The sequence below is a fragment of the Narcine bancroftii genome, chromosome 8 (assembly GCF_036971445.1).
Source record: "Narcine bancroftii isolate sNarBan1 chromosome 8, sNarBan1.hap1, whole genome shotgun sequence".
Lineage (NCBI taxonomy): Eukaryota > Metazoa > Chordata > Chondrichthyes > Torpediniformes > Narcinidae > Narcine > Narcine bancroftii.
In genome coordinates this window covers 64,560,959-64,577,090 of record NC_091476.1, presented here as the reverse complement: position 1 = coordinate 64,577,090, position 16,132 = coordinate 64,560,959, and the positions used below count along the sequence as shown (strand labels likewise).

The 16,132-nt window shown below is 52.1% G+C and overlaps 1 protein-coding gene across 2 annotated transcripts in view; it reads right to left on the bottom strand.

Annotated features, from left to right (window-relative positions):
* syvn1 (synovial apoptosis inhibitor 1, synoviolin) overlaps positions 1-16,132 on the bottom strand; it is a 110,383-nt gene that overhangs the window by 16,293 nt on the left and 77,958 nt on the right. For both annotated transcript variants that reach the window (XM_069893861.1, XM_069893862.1), the window contains 2 exons: positions 12,710-12,852; positions 8,494-8,655 (listed from right to left, as the gene is read on the bottom strand). In XM_069893861.1, the coding sequence (XP_069749962.1) occupies positions 8,494-8,655; positions 12,710-12,852 (305 nt within the window). The remainder of the gene's footprint in view (positions 1-8,493; positions 8,656-12,709; positions 12,853-16,132) is intronic.

The window sequence follows — 16,132 nt, the reverse complement described above, 5'->3', positions numbered from 1 at the left end:
CAAATATTTGTAAATTCCATCCTTCAGAACACTTTCCATTAACTTGCCCACCACAGACGTCAGACTCACGGGCCTATAATTCCCAGGTTTACATTTGGACCCTTTCTTAAACAGCGGAACCATATGCGCCACCCTCCAATCCTTTGGCACTACCGCCGTGGCCAGTGACATCCTAAATATCTCTGTTAATGACCCCACTATCTGTCCACAAGCCTCCCTGAGTGTCCTTGAGAATATTTTGTCCGGTCCAGGAGATTTATCCACCTTTATCTTTTTCAACACAGCCATCACTACCTCCTCGATTATCCTTGTATGCTTCATGACCTCCCCACTATTTTTCTTTACTTCAACTGGTTCAACATTTTTTTCCCTAGTGAATACCGAGGCAAAGAAATCATTTAAAATTTCCCCCATTTCCTCTGACTTCTCACTCAGCCTACCCTCATTATCTACAAGGGGTCCAATTTTATCCCTCACTAATCTTTTACTTTTAATGTGCCTATAGAAACCCTTTGGATTTATTTTTACTCTGTCTGCCAAAGCCTCTTCGTGCCTTTTTTTGGCCTTTCTAATTTCTTTCTTAAGATTCCTTCTACACTCATTGTAGTCCTCCTTCAAATTCTCAGCTCCCTGCTCTTTATACCTTTTGTACACCTCCCTTTTTCTCCTAACCAAATTTCCAATATTCCTCGAAAACCAAGCCTCCCTGTGACTTCCAGCCTTTCCTTTGATCCTCACTGGGACATATGTACTCTGCACCCTCAAAATTTCTTTTTTGAATATCCTCCATTTTTCATTAACATCCTTACCTGAAAATATCCTGTCCCACTCAATACTCCCCAAATCCTTTCTTATTCCTTCGTAATTTGCTCTTCTTCAATCCAGATCCTCAACTTTAGGCCCCTCCTTGCTCTTCCCTAAAACTAACAGAGTTATGATCACTAGACCTAATTTGTTCTCCAACATTAATGTCCGATACCTGACCTAGCTCGTTCCCTAACAGGAGATCCAGTATTACACCGTCCCAAGTCGGTTCTTCTACTAATTGATTTAGAAAACAATCTTGAACACATTTAACGAACAAGCCCATCCAGTCCTCTAACTATATGGGTATCCCAATCAATGTGAGGAAAGTTAAAATCTCACATGATCACTACCTTATGATTCTCACACATATACGTCATCTCCCTACAAATTTGTTCCTCTAATTTTCTTGGCCCATTTGGTGGTCTGTTATACACCCCTATTAGCACCCTCATGCCTCCTATTGTGACAGAGTATACAGAAATGTTTTTGGGAGAAAAATTAGGGAAGATTTGGTAAGGGACCTACTCTAGTAGGACACATACAAAAATTTTAAAACGGAACTTATTTAAAAAACTGGAGCTCTGCCCCATGCTAGACATGTCAGGGCCCCAGAGACTTCACTAATGGATTGTTGTTCACAAAAGGCAACCGATAAAAGATGTTGTAGAAGCCACAGATTGTCCAGAAGAGAACTTGCTGTTCTAAGAGGGCAAAGTGGTTTGTGAGAGGAGGGAGGGAGAGAGAGGAGGGAGGGAGAGAGAGGAGGGAGGGAGAGAGAGGAGGGAGGGAGAGAGAGGAGGGAGGGAGAGAGAGGAGGGAGGGAGAGAGAGGAGGGAGGGAGAGAGAGGAGGGAGGGAGAGAGAGGAGGGAGGGAGAGAGAGGAGGGAGGGAGAGAGAGAGGAGGGAGGGAGAGAGAGAGGAGGGAGGGAGAGAGAGAGGAGGGAGGGAGAGAGAGAGGAGGGAGGGAGAGAGAGGAGTGAGGGAGAGAGAGAGGAGTGAGGGAGAGAGAGAGGAGTGAGGGAGAGAGAGAGAGGAGTGAGGGAGAGAGAGAGAGGAGTGAGGGAGAGAGAGAGAGGAGTGAGGGAGAGAGAGAGAGGAGTGAGGGAGAGAGAGAGAGGAGTGAGGGAGAGAGAGAGAGGAGTGAGGGAGAGAGAGAGAGGAGTGAGGGAGAGAGAGAGGGGAGTGAGGGAGAGAGAGAGGAGTGAGGGAGAGAGAGAGGAGTGAGGGAGTGAGAGAGGAGTGAGGGAGAGAGAGAGGAGTGAGGGAGAGAGAGAGAGGAGTGAGGGAGAGAGAGGGAGGAGTGAGGGAGAGAGAGGGAGGAGTGAGGGAGAGAGAGGGAGGAGTGAGGGAGAGAGAGGGAGGAGTGAGGGAGAGAGAGGGAGGAGTGAGGGAGAGAGAGGGAGGAGTGAGGGAGAGAGAGGGAGGAGTGAGGGAGAGAGAGGGAGGAGTGAGGGAGAGAGAGGGAGGAGGGAGGGAGAGAGGGAGGAGGGAGAGAGAGAGGAGTGAGGGGGAGAGAGAGGAGTGAGGGGGAGAGAGAGGAGTGAGGGGGAGAGAGAGGAGTGAGGGGGAGAGAGAGGAGTGAGGGGGAGAGAGGAGTGAGGGGGAGAGAGAGGAGTGAGGGGGAGAGAGAGGAGTGAGGGGGAGAGAGGAGTGAGGGGGAGAGAGAGGAGTGAGGGGGAGAGAGAGGAGTGAGGGGGAGAGAGAGGAGTGAGGGGAGAGAGAGGAGAGGGGGAGAGAGAGGAGTGAGGGGGAGAGAGAGGAGTGAGGGGGAGAGAGAGGAGTGAGGGGGAGAGAGAGGAGTGAGGGGGAGAGAGAGGAGTGAGGGGGAGAGAGAGGAGTGAGGGGGAGAGAGAGGAGTGAGGGGGAGAGAGAGGAGTGAGGGGGAGAGAGAGGAGTGAGGGGGAGAGAGAGGAGTGAGGGGGAGAGAGAGGAGTGAGGGGGAGAGAGAGGAGTGAGGGGGAGAGAGAGGAGTGAGGGGAGAGAGAGGAGTGAGGGGGAGAGAGAGGAGTGAGGGGGAGAGAGAGGAGTGAGGGGGAGAGAGAGGAGTGAGGGGGAGAGAGAGGAGTGAGGGGGAGAGAGAGGAGTGAGGGGGAGAGAGAGGAGTGAGGGGGAGAGAGAGGAGTGAGGGGGAGAGAGAGGAGTGAGGGGGAGAGAGAGGAGTGAGGGGGAGAGAGAGGAGTGAGGGGGAGAGAGAGGAGTGAGGGGGAGAGAGAGGAGTGAGGGGGAGAGAGAGGAGTGAGGGGGAGAGAGAGGAGTGAGGGGGAGAGAGAGGAGTGAGGGGGAGAGAGAGGAGTGAGGGGGAGAGAGAGGAGTGAGGGGGAGAGAGAGGAGTGAGGGGGAGAGAGAGGAGTGAGGGGGGAGAGAGAGGAGTGAGGGGGAGAGAGAGGAGTGAGGGGGAGAGAGAGGAGTGAGGGGGAGAGAGAGGAGTGAGGGGGAGAGAGAGGAGTGAGGGGGAGAGAGAGGAGTGAGGGGGAGAGAGAGGAGTGAGGGGAGAGAGAGGAGTGAGGGGGAGAGAGAGGAGTGAGGGGGAGAGAGAGGAGTGAGGGGGAGAGAGAGGAGTGAGGGGGAGAGAGAGGAGTGAGGGGGAGAGAGAGGAGTGAGGGGGAGAGAGAGGAGTGAGGGGAGAGAGAGGAGTGAGGGGGAGAGAGAGGAGTGAGGGGGAGAGAGAGGTGTGAGGGGGAGAGAGAGGAGTGAGGGGAGAGAGAGGAGTGAGGGGGAGAGAGAGGAGTGAGGGGGGAGAGGAGTGAGGGGGAGAGAGAGGAGTGAGGGGGAGAGAGGAGTGAGGGAGAGAGAGAGGAGTGAGGGAGAGAGAGAGGAGTGAGGGAGAGAGAGAGAGGAGTGAGGGAGAGAGAGAGAGGAGTGAGGGAGAGAGAGAGGAGTGAGGGAGAGAGAGGAGTGAGGGAGAGAGAGAGGAGTGAGGGAGAGAGAGGCAGGAGTGAGGGAGAGAGAGGCAGGAGTGAGGGAGAGAGAGGCAGGAGTGAGGGAGAGAGAGGCAGGAGTGAGGGAGAGAGGGAGGAGTGAGAGAGAGAGAGGGAGGAGTGAGGGAGAGAGAGAGGAGTGAGGGAGAGAGAGAGGAGTGAGGGGGAGAGAGAGGAGTGAGGGGGAGAGAGAGGAGTGAGGGGGAGAGAGAGGAGTGAGGGGGAGAGAGAGGAGTGAGGGGGAGAGAGAGGAGTGAGGGGGAGAGAGAGGAGTGAGGGGGAGAGAGAGGAGTGAGGGGGAGAGAGAGGAGTGAGGGGAGAGAGAGGAGTGAGGGGGAGAGAGAGGAGTGAGGGGAGAGAGAGGAGTGAGGGGGAGAGAGAGGAGTGAGGGGAGAGAGAGGAGTGAGGGGGAGAGAGAGGAGTGAGGGGGAGAGAGAGGAGTGAGGGGGAGAGAGAGGAGTGAGGGGGAGAGAGAGGAGTGAGGGGGAGAGAGAGGAGTGAGGGGGAGAGAGAGGAGTGAGGGGGAGAGAGAGGAGTGAGGGGGAGAGAGGGGAGTGAGGGGGAGAGAGGGGAGTGAGGGGGAGAGAGGGGAGTGAGGGGGAGAGAGAGGAGTGAGGGGGAGAGAGAGGAGTGAGGGGGAGAGAGAGGAGTGAGGGGGAGAGAGAGGAGTGAGGGGGAGAGAGAGGAGTGAGGGGGAGAGAGAGGAGTGAGGGGAGAGAGAGGAGTGAGGGGGAGAGAGAGGAGTGAGGGGGTGAGAGAGGAGTGAGGGGGAGAGAGAGGAGTGAGGGGGAGAGAGAGGAGTGAGGGGGAGAGAGAGGAGTGAGGGGGAGAGAGAGGAGTGAGGGGGAGAGAGAGGAGTGAGGGGGAGAGAGAGGAGTGAGGGGGAGAGAGAGGAGTGAGGGGGAGAGAGAGGAGTGAGGGGGAGAGAGAGGAGTGAGGGGGAGAGAGAGGAGTGAGGGGGAGAGAGAGGAGTGAGGGGGAGAGAGAGGAGTGAGGGGGAGAGAGAGGAGTGAGGGAGAGAGAGGGGAGTGAGGGAGAGAGAGAGTGAGGGAGACAGAGAGGAGTGAGGGAGAGAGAGAGAGGAGTGAGGGAGAGAGAGAGAGGAGTGAGGGAGAGAGAGAGGAGTGAGGGAGAGAGAGAGGAGTGAGGGAGAGAGAGAGAGGAGTGAGGGAGAGAGAGAGAGGAGTGAGGGAGAGAGAGGAGTGAGGGAGAGAGAGGAGTGAGGGAGAGAGAGAGTGGTGTGAGGGGGAGAGAGAGGAGTGAGGGGGAGAGAGAGGAGAGAGGGGGAGAGAGAGGAGTGAGGGGGAGAGAGAGGAGTGAGGGGGAGAGAGAGGAGTGAGGGAGAGAGAGAGGAGTGAGGGAGAGAGAGAGGAGTGAGGGAGAGAGAGAGGAGTGAGGGGGAGAGAGAGAAGTGAGGGGGAGAGAGAGGAGTGAGGGGGAGAGAGAGGAGTGAGGGGGAGAGAGAGGAGTGAGGGGGAGAGAGAGGAGTGAGGGAGAGAGGAGTGAGGGAGAGAGAGAGGAGTGAGGGAGAGGAGAGGAGTGAGGGGGAGCGAGAGGAGTGAGGGGGAGAGAGAGGAGTGAGGGGGAGAGAGAGGAGTGAGGGGGAGAGAGAGGAGTGAGGGGGAGAGAGAGGAGTGAGGGGGAGAGAGAGGAGTGAGGGAGAGAGGAGTGAGGGAGAGAGAGGAGTGAGGGAGAGAGAGAGGAGTGAGGGAGAGAGAGGGGAGTGAGGGAGAGAGAGGGGAGTGAGGGAGAGAGAGGGGAGTGAGGGAGAGAGAGGGGAGTGAGGGGGAGAGAGGGGAGTGAGGGGGGAGAGAGAGGGGAGTGAGGGGGAGAGAGAGGAGTGAGGGGGAGAGAGAGGAGTGAGGGGGAGAGAGAGGAGTGAGGGGGAGAGAGAGGAGTGAGGGGGAGAGAGAGGAGTGAGGGGGAGAGAGAGGAGTGAGGGGGAGAGAGAGGAGTGAGGGGGAGAGAGAGGAGTGAAGGGGAGAGAGAGGAGTGAGGGGGAGAGAGAGGAGTGAGGGGGAGAGAGAGGAGTGAGGGGAGAGAGAGGAGAGGGGGAGAGAGAGGAGTGAGGGGGAGAGAGAGGAGTGAGGGGGAGAGAGAGAGGAGTGAGGGAGAGAGAGAGGAGTGAGGGAGAGAGAGAGTGGAGTGAGGGGGAGAGAGAGGAGTGAGGAAGAGAGGAGTGAGGGAGAGAGGAGTGAGGGAGAGAGGAGTGAGGGAGAGAGGAGTGAGGGAGAGAGGAGTGAGGGAGAGAGGAGTGAGGGAGAGAGAGAGTAGAGAGAGAGAGGAATGAGGGAGAGAGAGAGAGGAGTAGGGTGAGAGAGAGAAGAGGTGAGGGAGAGAGAGAGGAGTGAGGGAGAGAGAGAGTAGAGAGAGAGAGGAATGAGGGAGAGAGAGAGGAGTAGGGTGAGAGAGAGAGGAGTGAGGGAGAGAGAGAGGAGTGAGGGAGAGAGAGAGGAGTGAGGGAGAGAGAGGGAGTGAGGGAGAGAGAGAGGAGTGAGGGAGAGAGAGAGGAGTGAGGGAGAGAGAGGAGTGGGAGAGAGAGGCAGGAGTGAGTGAGAGAGGGAGGAATGAGAGTGGGAGGAGTGAGGGAGAGAGAGGGAGGAGTGAGGGAGAGAGAGGGAGGAGTGAGGGAGAGAGAGGGAGAGGGAGGAGTGAGGGAGAGAGAGGGAGGAGTGAGGGAGAGAGAGGGAGGAGTGAGGGAGAGAGAGGGAGGAGTGAGGGAGAGAGAGGGAGGAGTGAGGGAGAGAGAGGGAGGAGTGAGGGAGAGAGAGGGAGGAGTGAGGGAGAGAGAGGGAGGAGTGAGGGAGAGAGAGGGAGGCGTGAGGGAGAGAGAGGGAGGCGTGAGGGAGAGAGAGGGAGGCGTGAGGGAGAGAGAGGGAGGCGTGAGGGAGAGAGAGGGAGGAGTGAGGGAGAGAGAGAGGAGTGAGGGAGAGAGAGAGGAGTGAGGGAGAGAGAGAGAGGAGTGAGGGAGAGAGAGAGAGGAGTGAGGGAGAGAGAGGAGTGAGGGAGAGAGAGGAGTGAGGGAGAGAGAGGGTGGTGTGAGGGAGAGAGAGGGTGGTGTGAGGGAGAGAGAGAGTGGTGTGAGGGGAGAGAGAGGAGTGAGGGGGAGAGAGAGGAGCGAGGGGGAGAGAGGAGCGAGGGGGAGAGAGGAGCGAGGGGGAGAGAGGAGCGAGGGGGAGAGAGGAGCGAGGGGGAGAGAGGAGCGAGGGGGAGAGAGGAGCGAGGGGGAGAGAGGAGCGAGGGGGAGAGAGGAGCGAGGGGGAGAGAGGAGCGAGGGGGAGAGAGGAGCGAGGGGGAGAGAGGAGCGAGGGGGAGAGAGGAGCGAGGGGGAGAGAGGAGCGAGGGGGAGAGAGGAGCGAGGGGGAGAGAGGAGCGAGGGGGAGAGAGGAGCGAGGGGGAGAGAGGAGCGAGGGGGGAGAGAGGAGCGAGGGGGAGAGAGGAGCGAGGGGGAGAGAGGAGCGAGGGGGAGAGAGGAGCGAGGGGGAGAGAGGAGCGAGGGGGAGAGAGGAGCGAGGGGGAGAGAGGAGCGAGGGGGAGAGAGGAGCGAGGGGGAGAGAGGAGCGAGGGGGAGAGAGGAGCGAGGGGGAGAGAGGAGCGAGGGGGAGAGAGGAGCGAGGGGGAGAGAGGAGCGAGGGGGAGAGAGGAGCGAGGGGGAGAGAGGAGCGAGGGGGAGAGAGGAGCGAGGGGGAGAGAGGAGCGAGGGGGAGAGAGGAGCGAGGGGGAGAGAGGAGCGAGGGGGAGAGAGGAGCGAGGGGGAGAGAGGAGCGAGGGGGAGAGAGGAGCGAGGGGGAGAGAGGAGCGAGGGGGAGAGAGGAGCGAGGGGGAGAGAGGAGCGAGGGGGAGAGAGGAGCGAGGGGGAGAGAGGAGCGAGGGGGAGAGAGGAGCGAGGGGGAGAGAGGAGTGAGGGGAGAGAGGAGTGAGGGGGAGAGAGGAGTGAGGGGGAGAGAGAGAGTGGGGGAGAGAGAGTGGGGGAGAGAGAGAGAGGAGTGAGTGAGAAAGAGAAAGTGATGGAGAGAGAGAGTGAGGGGGAGTGAGAGAGCACGAGCGCTTATGGAAAGCCCATTTATAAGACGGCCTGGTCAAAGCCCTTGTGGGTTCATGCAAGAGGAGAGGACGGTCTAATGTTTCAATTGGAATAAGAGAAACAAAAGAACTCTGTGGTGACCTGAAAGAGAATTTATCATCTGGAGAACCCTGAAGGGGCAAGTTTCGTCAGCAAAACACTGAGGTGACTGACATCAGTTGTGGATGTCCCGGAACAACAAATCTCTCTCTAAAAACTGACAAGAACCTTCCTGAGCGGTTAACCATTTACCTTTCAAGCACCAAAGCCTGGTGAACTTTATAAATGTTAAATTCTGTGCACAGTATAAGAATTGCCTGCAACCAATCTACTTGGAGTCATGTGTAGTGAGATTGGACTGTGAAGCAAAGAACTTTTTTGAACTTACACACACCTTACATACACGTGTGCTTGGAATTAGAAGGGGGTTAAGTAAGTCAACAGAGATAAGTTAAAGTTTGATCCTGTTTTTATGTTTAAAGATAATTAAAAACAACTTTTGTTTAAGTAACCATTTGTCTTGGTGAATATCCATTGCTGTTGGGTTTTGGGGTCCTTTGGGCTTGTCACAGTATCATCTTAAAATGCGAAATGGCGGGATTAATAGAAGTCACATTGATAGCGACACTGGTTTGACTTGCAGTATCAAGCAATCCTTGCAATCCTCGTTTTCACGGCACCTGCGGCCCGGATTGAAGCACCTACCGTTGGTCTGGGCGTCGGAGCCAGAGGGAGCCGAGGCATTCGGCGGAAGTGTGTTGGGGCCTGCGGCTGGTGCTTGAGGGAAGAAGTTCTGGCCCAAGTGACCCATGGGCGGCCAAAAGGGGAACAGTCCTGGCGGGAAGGGTGGCATCACTCCCGGAGGCACTAGAAAACAGAACAAAACTGTGAGCCCCTTGACCAACCCTCCTTGTTCCACCAAACACTGGACCCCCTCCCCAAGTCGCCAGCTGCACCCCCCCTCAAGTTCATTATCACCGGAATGTGCAACCCGACACCAGACCACAGTACACGCACAAAAGCACAGTACTGTGCAACCCCTATCCTGAATTCAAGCAACTGTCAACATCAAGCAACCAGTTCAAAAAAAGTAAAAATAAATTGTCATATTAAATAAATTATTAAGAATAAAAAATTAAAAGTTTAAAATTGTAAATGTCCTCTGAAGAAACAAAAACTTTTGGTGAAGATGGGAGCAAATATTCAGCCAGCGGATGGAGGGCCTTGGTTGTGCTTTGCTCGTGGTGTCTGTTTAAATAAAGATGTGTGAAACAGCAATGACATCGCCCAGGATGAAGAGCTGGTTGATGCTGCTCGCTGTTGGGGTGACTCTCTTAAAGGGTCTCCTTAGCCCTGCTTAGTAAGAGTCTTTATCTTTATTAGTAAGGCTTTATCTGTACACTTGGGGGGGTGGGGGGGGGGGGAGGGATTAATTATAATGCTATTGTTCGTCTTTCAGGTGGCTCTGTGGAGCAGGAGGAACCTGCAGATGCAGTGACAGTTAAATATTTTCAAGGAATACAAGCAAAATGTTTTAAGGTTTATATACTTGTGCAAGTATAGTTTAGTGTTTTATCTTTCAAGCTCTTAATTCTTAATGCAGGTATATTAGTTAGGCACTGTTTCTCAAGCAACTGGAAAATTTATTTTAGGATGATTTTAATTTACAGGATGCTGTTCATCAATCTCACATCCTACAGGAAGAAACCCCAGCCTGACAATCTTGATTTTGATGCTCCTGTACCTCCCTCTTAATAGTTGTGCGTCAAAGAGGCTGCGGGCAGGATGGAAAGGATTTTCTGTCATTCCTTGAGCCCCATTTAGACAGTGCTCCTAGGAGAGGAAAGGGAGACCCCAGTGATCCTCTCGGCTGATTTGATGTTCCTCTCTATTGACTCTATCTGATGCTCTGCAGCTGCCATCTAACACACGGCCAGACAGGACACTTTCATTTGGGGCTCATGTGAAATGTTTTCAGGATGAGGGCCGGTTGCCTTGTCCTCCTCAATCCTCTGAGGAAGACTAATGAGGTGTTGAGAGAGTCTAGGATAGGTCAGCCCTTATACGCATGCCAAGGAACTTTTGAGTTCAGCACTCTCTCCACGACGGACCCGTTGACTGTTCTGGAACCCAGCCTGTCTCCACGTCGGCCTTGGAGTGAAAGCCTGTCGTTTTCAAGCCCACCGCAGGTCCCGTCACATGGGTCAATGGAAGAGACCTGCATTACCCCAGCCCACAGAGAAAACGCACAAGGAAGTTTCCTCTGCAATCCTGCACGGCAGTTACCACACAATTAATCTTGAACCCATCTGCTTGCTGCTTTTTGGTCTCTTTCGATGACTATTGAACATTACAGGAAGATCGTACACAAGTGCAAGAGCTAAAGGGTTATAGCGACGGGTGATTAAACTTCCCCGATATTGACTGGGATTACCTTGATATTATATGAGGAAGAATTTGCTAAACCGATTCAAGACTATAAAATTAGAGGTTTAAGGGGAGATATTTAGAGGAGACCTGAATGGGGGTTTGGAGCTTCCATCACAGGGAGATGTAGATGTAAAGTTACTCTAACCTCCCTTGCACCGGACTAAATCCAATTTTGTGTAATATTAAAAACGCAGTCAGCAGGTCAAACAAAAGAGTAAAACCAGTGTTTCAAAAGGACAGTTTGACCTGCTGAGTTTCTCCAGCACTGCGTTTTTACTTCAATCATGTTGTCTGCAGACTTCTGCATTTTATTTTTGTGTAATATTACATCTGTTTTATTACATGGCAATAAAAGAATCTCAAGTCTTCTGCCTGCCATAAGGCTAAGAGTCATCATTAGTGTTGCCTGGAAGAGAGAAGGAGAAGCAAGAAACACTGAGTGTCCTTGGATTAACATCCAGGGGAATCCGCAGATGCAGACTCCAGCTCAAGCCATCGGTAACCTGAGATCCAGATCCAAAACTCTGACACAACCCCCATCTTGACAACATTTTACAGGAGCACAATTGGGGGTGGGGTCCTGTCCAGCTGCATCACTGTATGGGATGGTAGCTGCAAAGCATCGGACCAGAAGTCTATACAGAGGATCATCAAAACGGCCAAGAAGATCACTCCCTTTCCTCAACTGACGACATTCACCGGGAACATTGCTTAAGTCGGGCTCAGGATTATAGAAGACCTTACCAAAGGTAGAGGCTGAGAAATAGCTCCTTCCTGAAGGCTGTGAGACTGACAATCAGTATCCAACAGAGTTTATCTTAACAAAATATTTATTTTAAATTTTATCTGAATATACACGATTATTATGAAACACCACAAGACTAGGTCATTCAGCCCATTGAGTATGCCCCACTATTTAATCATAAGCTGATCCATTTCCCCACAGCCTGGCTTTCTCTCCATAATCTTTGATGCCCTGGCTAATCAAGAACCTATCAATCTCTGCCTCAAATAGATCCAATGACCCGGCTGCGGCAACAAATTCAACAGATTCACCCATCCTCTGGCTGATGAAATTCCTCTGTATCTCTGTTCTAACCTGGAAGTTGTGCCCTCTTGTCCTACACTCTCCCACCATGGGAAACAAACTTTCTATATTTAGTCTGTCATTGTCTCCCCTCCCCCAGCCACCATTTCCATCACCCAAACACAATTAGTCCAGAGGCCCATATGTCTGAGATGAGGGTAGAAGTTGAAGGTTTCGGGGAGATACAAGAACGTGTCAACTCCACACGTGCAGAGGTGGGGTTTCCAGAGTTGCAAGGCGGGGGCTCTCCTTGGGGTGTGGGTCTTGGCGACTGGCTCTTGCCCTTTCCAGGAAGGGTGGGATGACAGAGGGCCAGAGTCCAATTATTGCCCAGCGAGTCCCTGCTCTGAAGGCCCTCGGGTGAAACAGAGGTTTTGTCCCACTGTTAAGGACTCTTCCCCACGATAGTACAGGCGCTTCAGCCCACGACGTTGTGCTATACAAACCTGCTCATCAATCTAAACCAGCCATTCTCAAGCTTTTCAGCTAAGCCCCACCCCAGGACTCTAACTTTAATTTAGGTATACAGCACAGTAACAGATCCTCAGCCCTCAAACCCATGCTGCCCAAATAACCCAACATACAACCCCTCAAACAGTTTTTGAGCACCTAGAGGGGAAACAAAATCAGAAAAGGTCACAGGGAGAATGTAGAAACGCCCTACGCACCGGACTTTTACCTAGGCTGCTGGCTCTGTAATAGTGATGCAATAACTGTGCTGATTCTGATCACAGTTTACAGGCCCCCTCCCTGTGAAGGGGTCAGGTTTTGGTTTCTTCCGTACATCTCTCCTACCGACTACGTAAAAAGAAAACAAGACTTTTACTTAAATGTGCTGTGGCCCCCTATGGGAGCGCTGTCAGGACCCTGTTGACAATGGCTGATAATTGCCTGCAACACACTCGTTACCCTCTGTTCTTCTTTCATCCTTTAAATGCCCCTATTGTACCAGCCTCCACTACCAACCCTGGCAATGGATTCCAGACAGCCACTACTGTGTTATAAAAAAAATTTACCCCTGATGTCTCCCCTCACCTGTGCAGACGTCCACTGGTATTTGTTGCTCCTGCCTTGGGAAACGAGCACTGGCAGTCCACCCTATCTAAGCCTCTCCTAATCTTGTAGGCCCTCTATCAAGTCACCTTTCTTCGATCCAAAGAGAAAAGCCCCAGCTCTGCTAACCCTGCCTCTTTCTCCATTCCAGGCAACATCCTGGCAAATCTCCTCTGCACCTTCTCCAAGCTGCCACATCCTTCCTGCAATGAGAAGACCAGAACTGAACGCAAGATCCCAGGTGTGGATGAACTGGAGTTTTGGAGAACTGCAGCGTTACGCACCAGAACAGTCCAACTTAATGAGCCCTGAACTGCCCTCAGATGTATCCGGGCTCTGGAGGAGACTCACGGTTTGGCTGCTGGGGAACCAGGGGTATTTGGGGCCGGGGCTGTTCTGGTGGTGGGTTCGCCTGCGCAGGCAGCGTGGTGCGCAGCACGTCCATTCGACACGTGGGGCACGTCTGCTGGCGCTGGAACCAGGACCGGAGGCAGCTGTGGGGGCAAACAGACAGGAGGTTACCATCAAGGTGGTGCCACCAAGCTAAGCACTGACAAAAATCCATGCAGTGAGAACCTACAGTAAAAGTCCAAAAATCCGAATGCCAGGAATCCGGACCTCTTAAAAAGACGGCTGAAATCGGGACCGTCCAAGAATCCGGACTTCTCAAAAACACAGCCGAAATCAGGACCATCCAAAAATCCGGACCCCTCAAAAACACAGCTGAAATCGGGACCGCCAGAGAATTCGGACTCTCAAAAACTCTCTGCTTTTGTGCACGCACATGTAAGCACCACAGATGCATAGTGGCAACAAGCGACCACATGGAAATCGCCGAAATACAAGGGAAAAATACAAGGGTGGTGGGGGGGGGGGGGATTGTATTTTTATATGAAAAAATTGTTTTGTTAATAAACTATCTACATTTACGTGTTTATTCTTCTTAAATTTGAATTTTAAAAGTACTGCCCAAGAATACGAAAATTTGGACCGACCCAATTCCTGGGCATTCTAGATTTTAGGACTTTTACTGTATTGCCATTTACAACATACAGCGAGACTTTCCACTAAAATTCTTCCTTGCTGCAGTTGTGCAGGTACATTGTAAACATAACTGACACATTAAATTTCTTTGAAGATTCAGTAAAGGCCCCCAGCAATAAAGTAAAAAAAAATAAGCAGGTCACACAGCATCCAGAAGAGGTAAAGATACAAAACTTACGTTTTGGGCCTGCGTCCTTCGTCAAGGTAGGAGTAAAAAGCAGGCATGTCTGAATTAAAAGGCTGCGAAGAAGGAAAGGCAAGGTGGGGGGAGCTCAGACCAATAGGCAAAGGTTGATAATTGGACATGGATTGGAGGGCAGGAGAGGGAAGTGATCAGGGAGGGGGTGACTGTCAAAACAGAGCAGGGGGGTACAGGGAAAAGGAAGGAGAGAATGAGACAGAATAATGGGGATTCATAGGGGAGGGAAGAACAGAAACTGGAGAAGTAGACGATCATGCCATCCAGTTGGAGGTGCCGTTTGGCAGTGATCTCAGTCTGGCAGCACGCAAGACCACGAACAGACATGCCGGCATGGGAATGGGGCAGGGAACTGAAATGGGTGACAGAGCAGAGGTGCTCAATGAAGAGATCTCCCAGTCTGCATCCAGTCTCTCTGACGTAGAGGAGACCACAAAGGGAGCACCGGATGCAGTCGACAACCCCTGCAGGTTCACAACAGAAGTGTTGCAATGAAGGCCACCAGCAAAAAGTGGCATTACAATGATGCAGATGACTAGTCGTGTCGGAGCTGTTCTTGATTGCTGGAACAGGGGGGAGGTTCAAGAGCCTGTTCGCTGCTGGAAAGAAACTGTTCTTTAACCTATAGAGGTGCTCTTCAGGCTTGTGATGAATTTGGATGGGTGGGAGGTTGAATAAACGTAGGACTGATAATACCATGGGAGGTGCTGTGGAACAGAGGGAACATTCGTACATGTCCAAAAATCAGTAGATACTTGGCTTCATGAGCATAATCTATCAATGGATAATCTTGGGCCCACACCACCTTATTAGTCAGGAAGGCACAGCAGCACTTCCACATCCTCAGGAGGTTCTACCGGCCCCCATCTCAACAACATTCAGCACCACTGAGAGTGTCTTGTGTGTGGGACGGTAGCTGCAAAGCATCAGGCCAGAAGTCAATACAGAGGATCACAACAACTACCAAGACTACTGGGGTCTTCCTTTACTGATGACATTTACCGGGAGCAATGCTTAAATGGGGCATATTTATCGAAGACCTTGTCCTTTTGGTACACAGCATGTTTGACCCACTACTATTACGGATGTGGTACAGGAGCATCAAAATCAGGACTGCCAGGCTGGGAAATAGCTTCTTCCCATAGGCCGTGACATTAATGAACAGTATATCATACCTTCCTCTGACTGTAAGGGGGACCAGGCAAATCTTTGTCTCTCTTATGGCAGAATAATGACAATTTTGTGTAACGTTACATTTCTGTCTTATTACATGATAATAAATAGCATCTGATTAAAACAGCCAAGATCACTGGGGTCTCCTCTTCCTCTATTGACATTCACCAGGAGTGTTTCTTAAACACGATTCAAAGAATTAAAGAAGACCCTTTCCATCCAGCACACTGTCTTTGACCCACTTCCATCAGGAAGGAAGTTCAGGAGCATCAAAATCAGGGCTGCCAGGCTGGGGAATAACTCCTTCGGGCAGGCTGTGAGATTTCATTTCTTTGGACATACAGCACGGTAACAGGCCTTGTTGACCCACGAACCTGTGCTGCCCAATTACACCTGATTAACCTACACCCTCCCCCACCGGTACACTTTTGAACTGTGTAAGGAAACTGCAGCCCCCAGGGGAAACCCACGCTGACATGGAGAGAACATACAGATAGTACTCTGTACTCTATACAGACAGTGCCGGATTTGAACATGTCAACAGCATTGCACTAACTGCTACATTAATCGTGCCAGTTAGCATGAACAGCATCCTGTAACTGAGTATATCATTCCAAATATTTATATTTATTGAAAATTACATCTGGAAGTATAAATGATTATTATGTGCTTAGGAAAGTGTGCATGTGGGAGGTACCATGGTCCGCAGAAATGCTGTTTCATCTGGTTCTACACGTACAGTCAGATGATAATAAGCTTGAACCTTGAAATGTATACTTACCTTCATTAGGTGGGACCTGGTACACAAGCAGGGAGGTCAAGTTCAACTTCAATTTTTATCATCTGATTGTACAAGAACAAACGGACGAAACAGTGTTCTGCTGTCCTCGGTGCAAAAACATGCAAGCTCACATTCTGACACAACACAGACAGTACACATAAATAGTGATTAATAAACAGTTGAGTCTCCAAAGGTTAGTGTGAGCAACTCATTTCAGTCGTTCTGCAGTCTCACTGACTGTGGGAAGAATTTGTTCCTCAGCCTGGTGCTGCTGGCTCTGATCCTCCTGGACAGGAGGCACCTGGAAGATGCTGTGTGCAGGGTGGAAGGGGGCCCTCAACGATTTTACACGCCCTTGTCAGACAACAAACACGGTGGATCGTATTAATTTTTAGGGGTGGGGAAGATCGTCTCTGCCTCTCTTATGGTTCTGTGGATGGGATTGACATGTGATCCAATGCTCTACAGCCACCGTACCCACACTGTAATGCAGCTGGCCAGGACGCCTGCGATAGATCTCCTGGAGAAAGTTGACAGGATGGTGGCCGGTAGCCCTGCCTGCTTCAGTCTTCTCAGA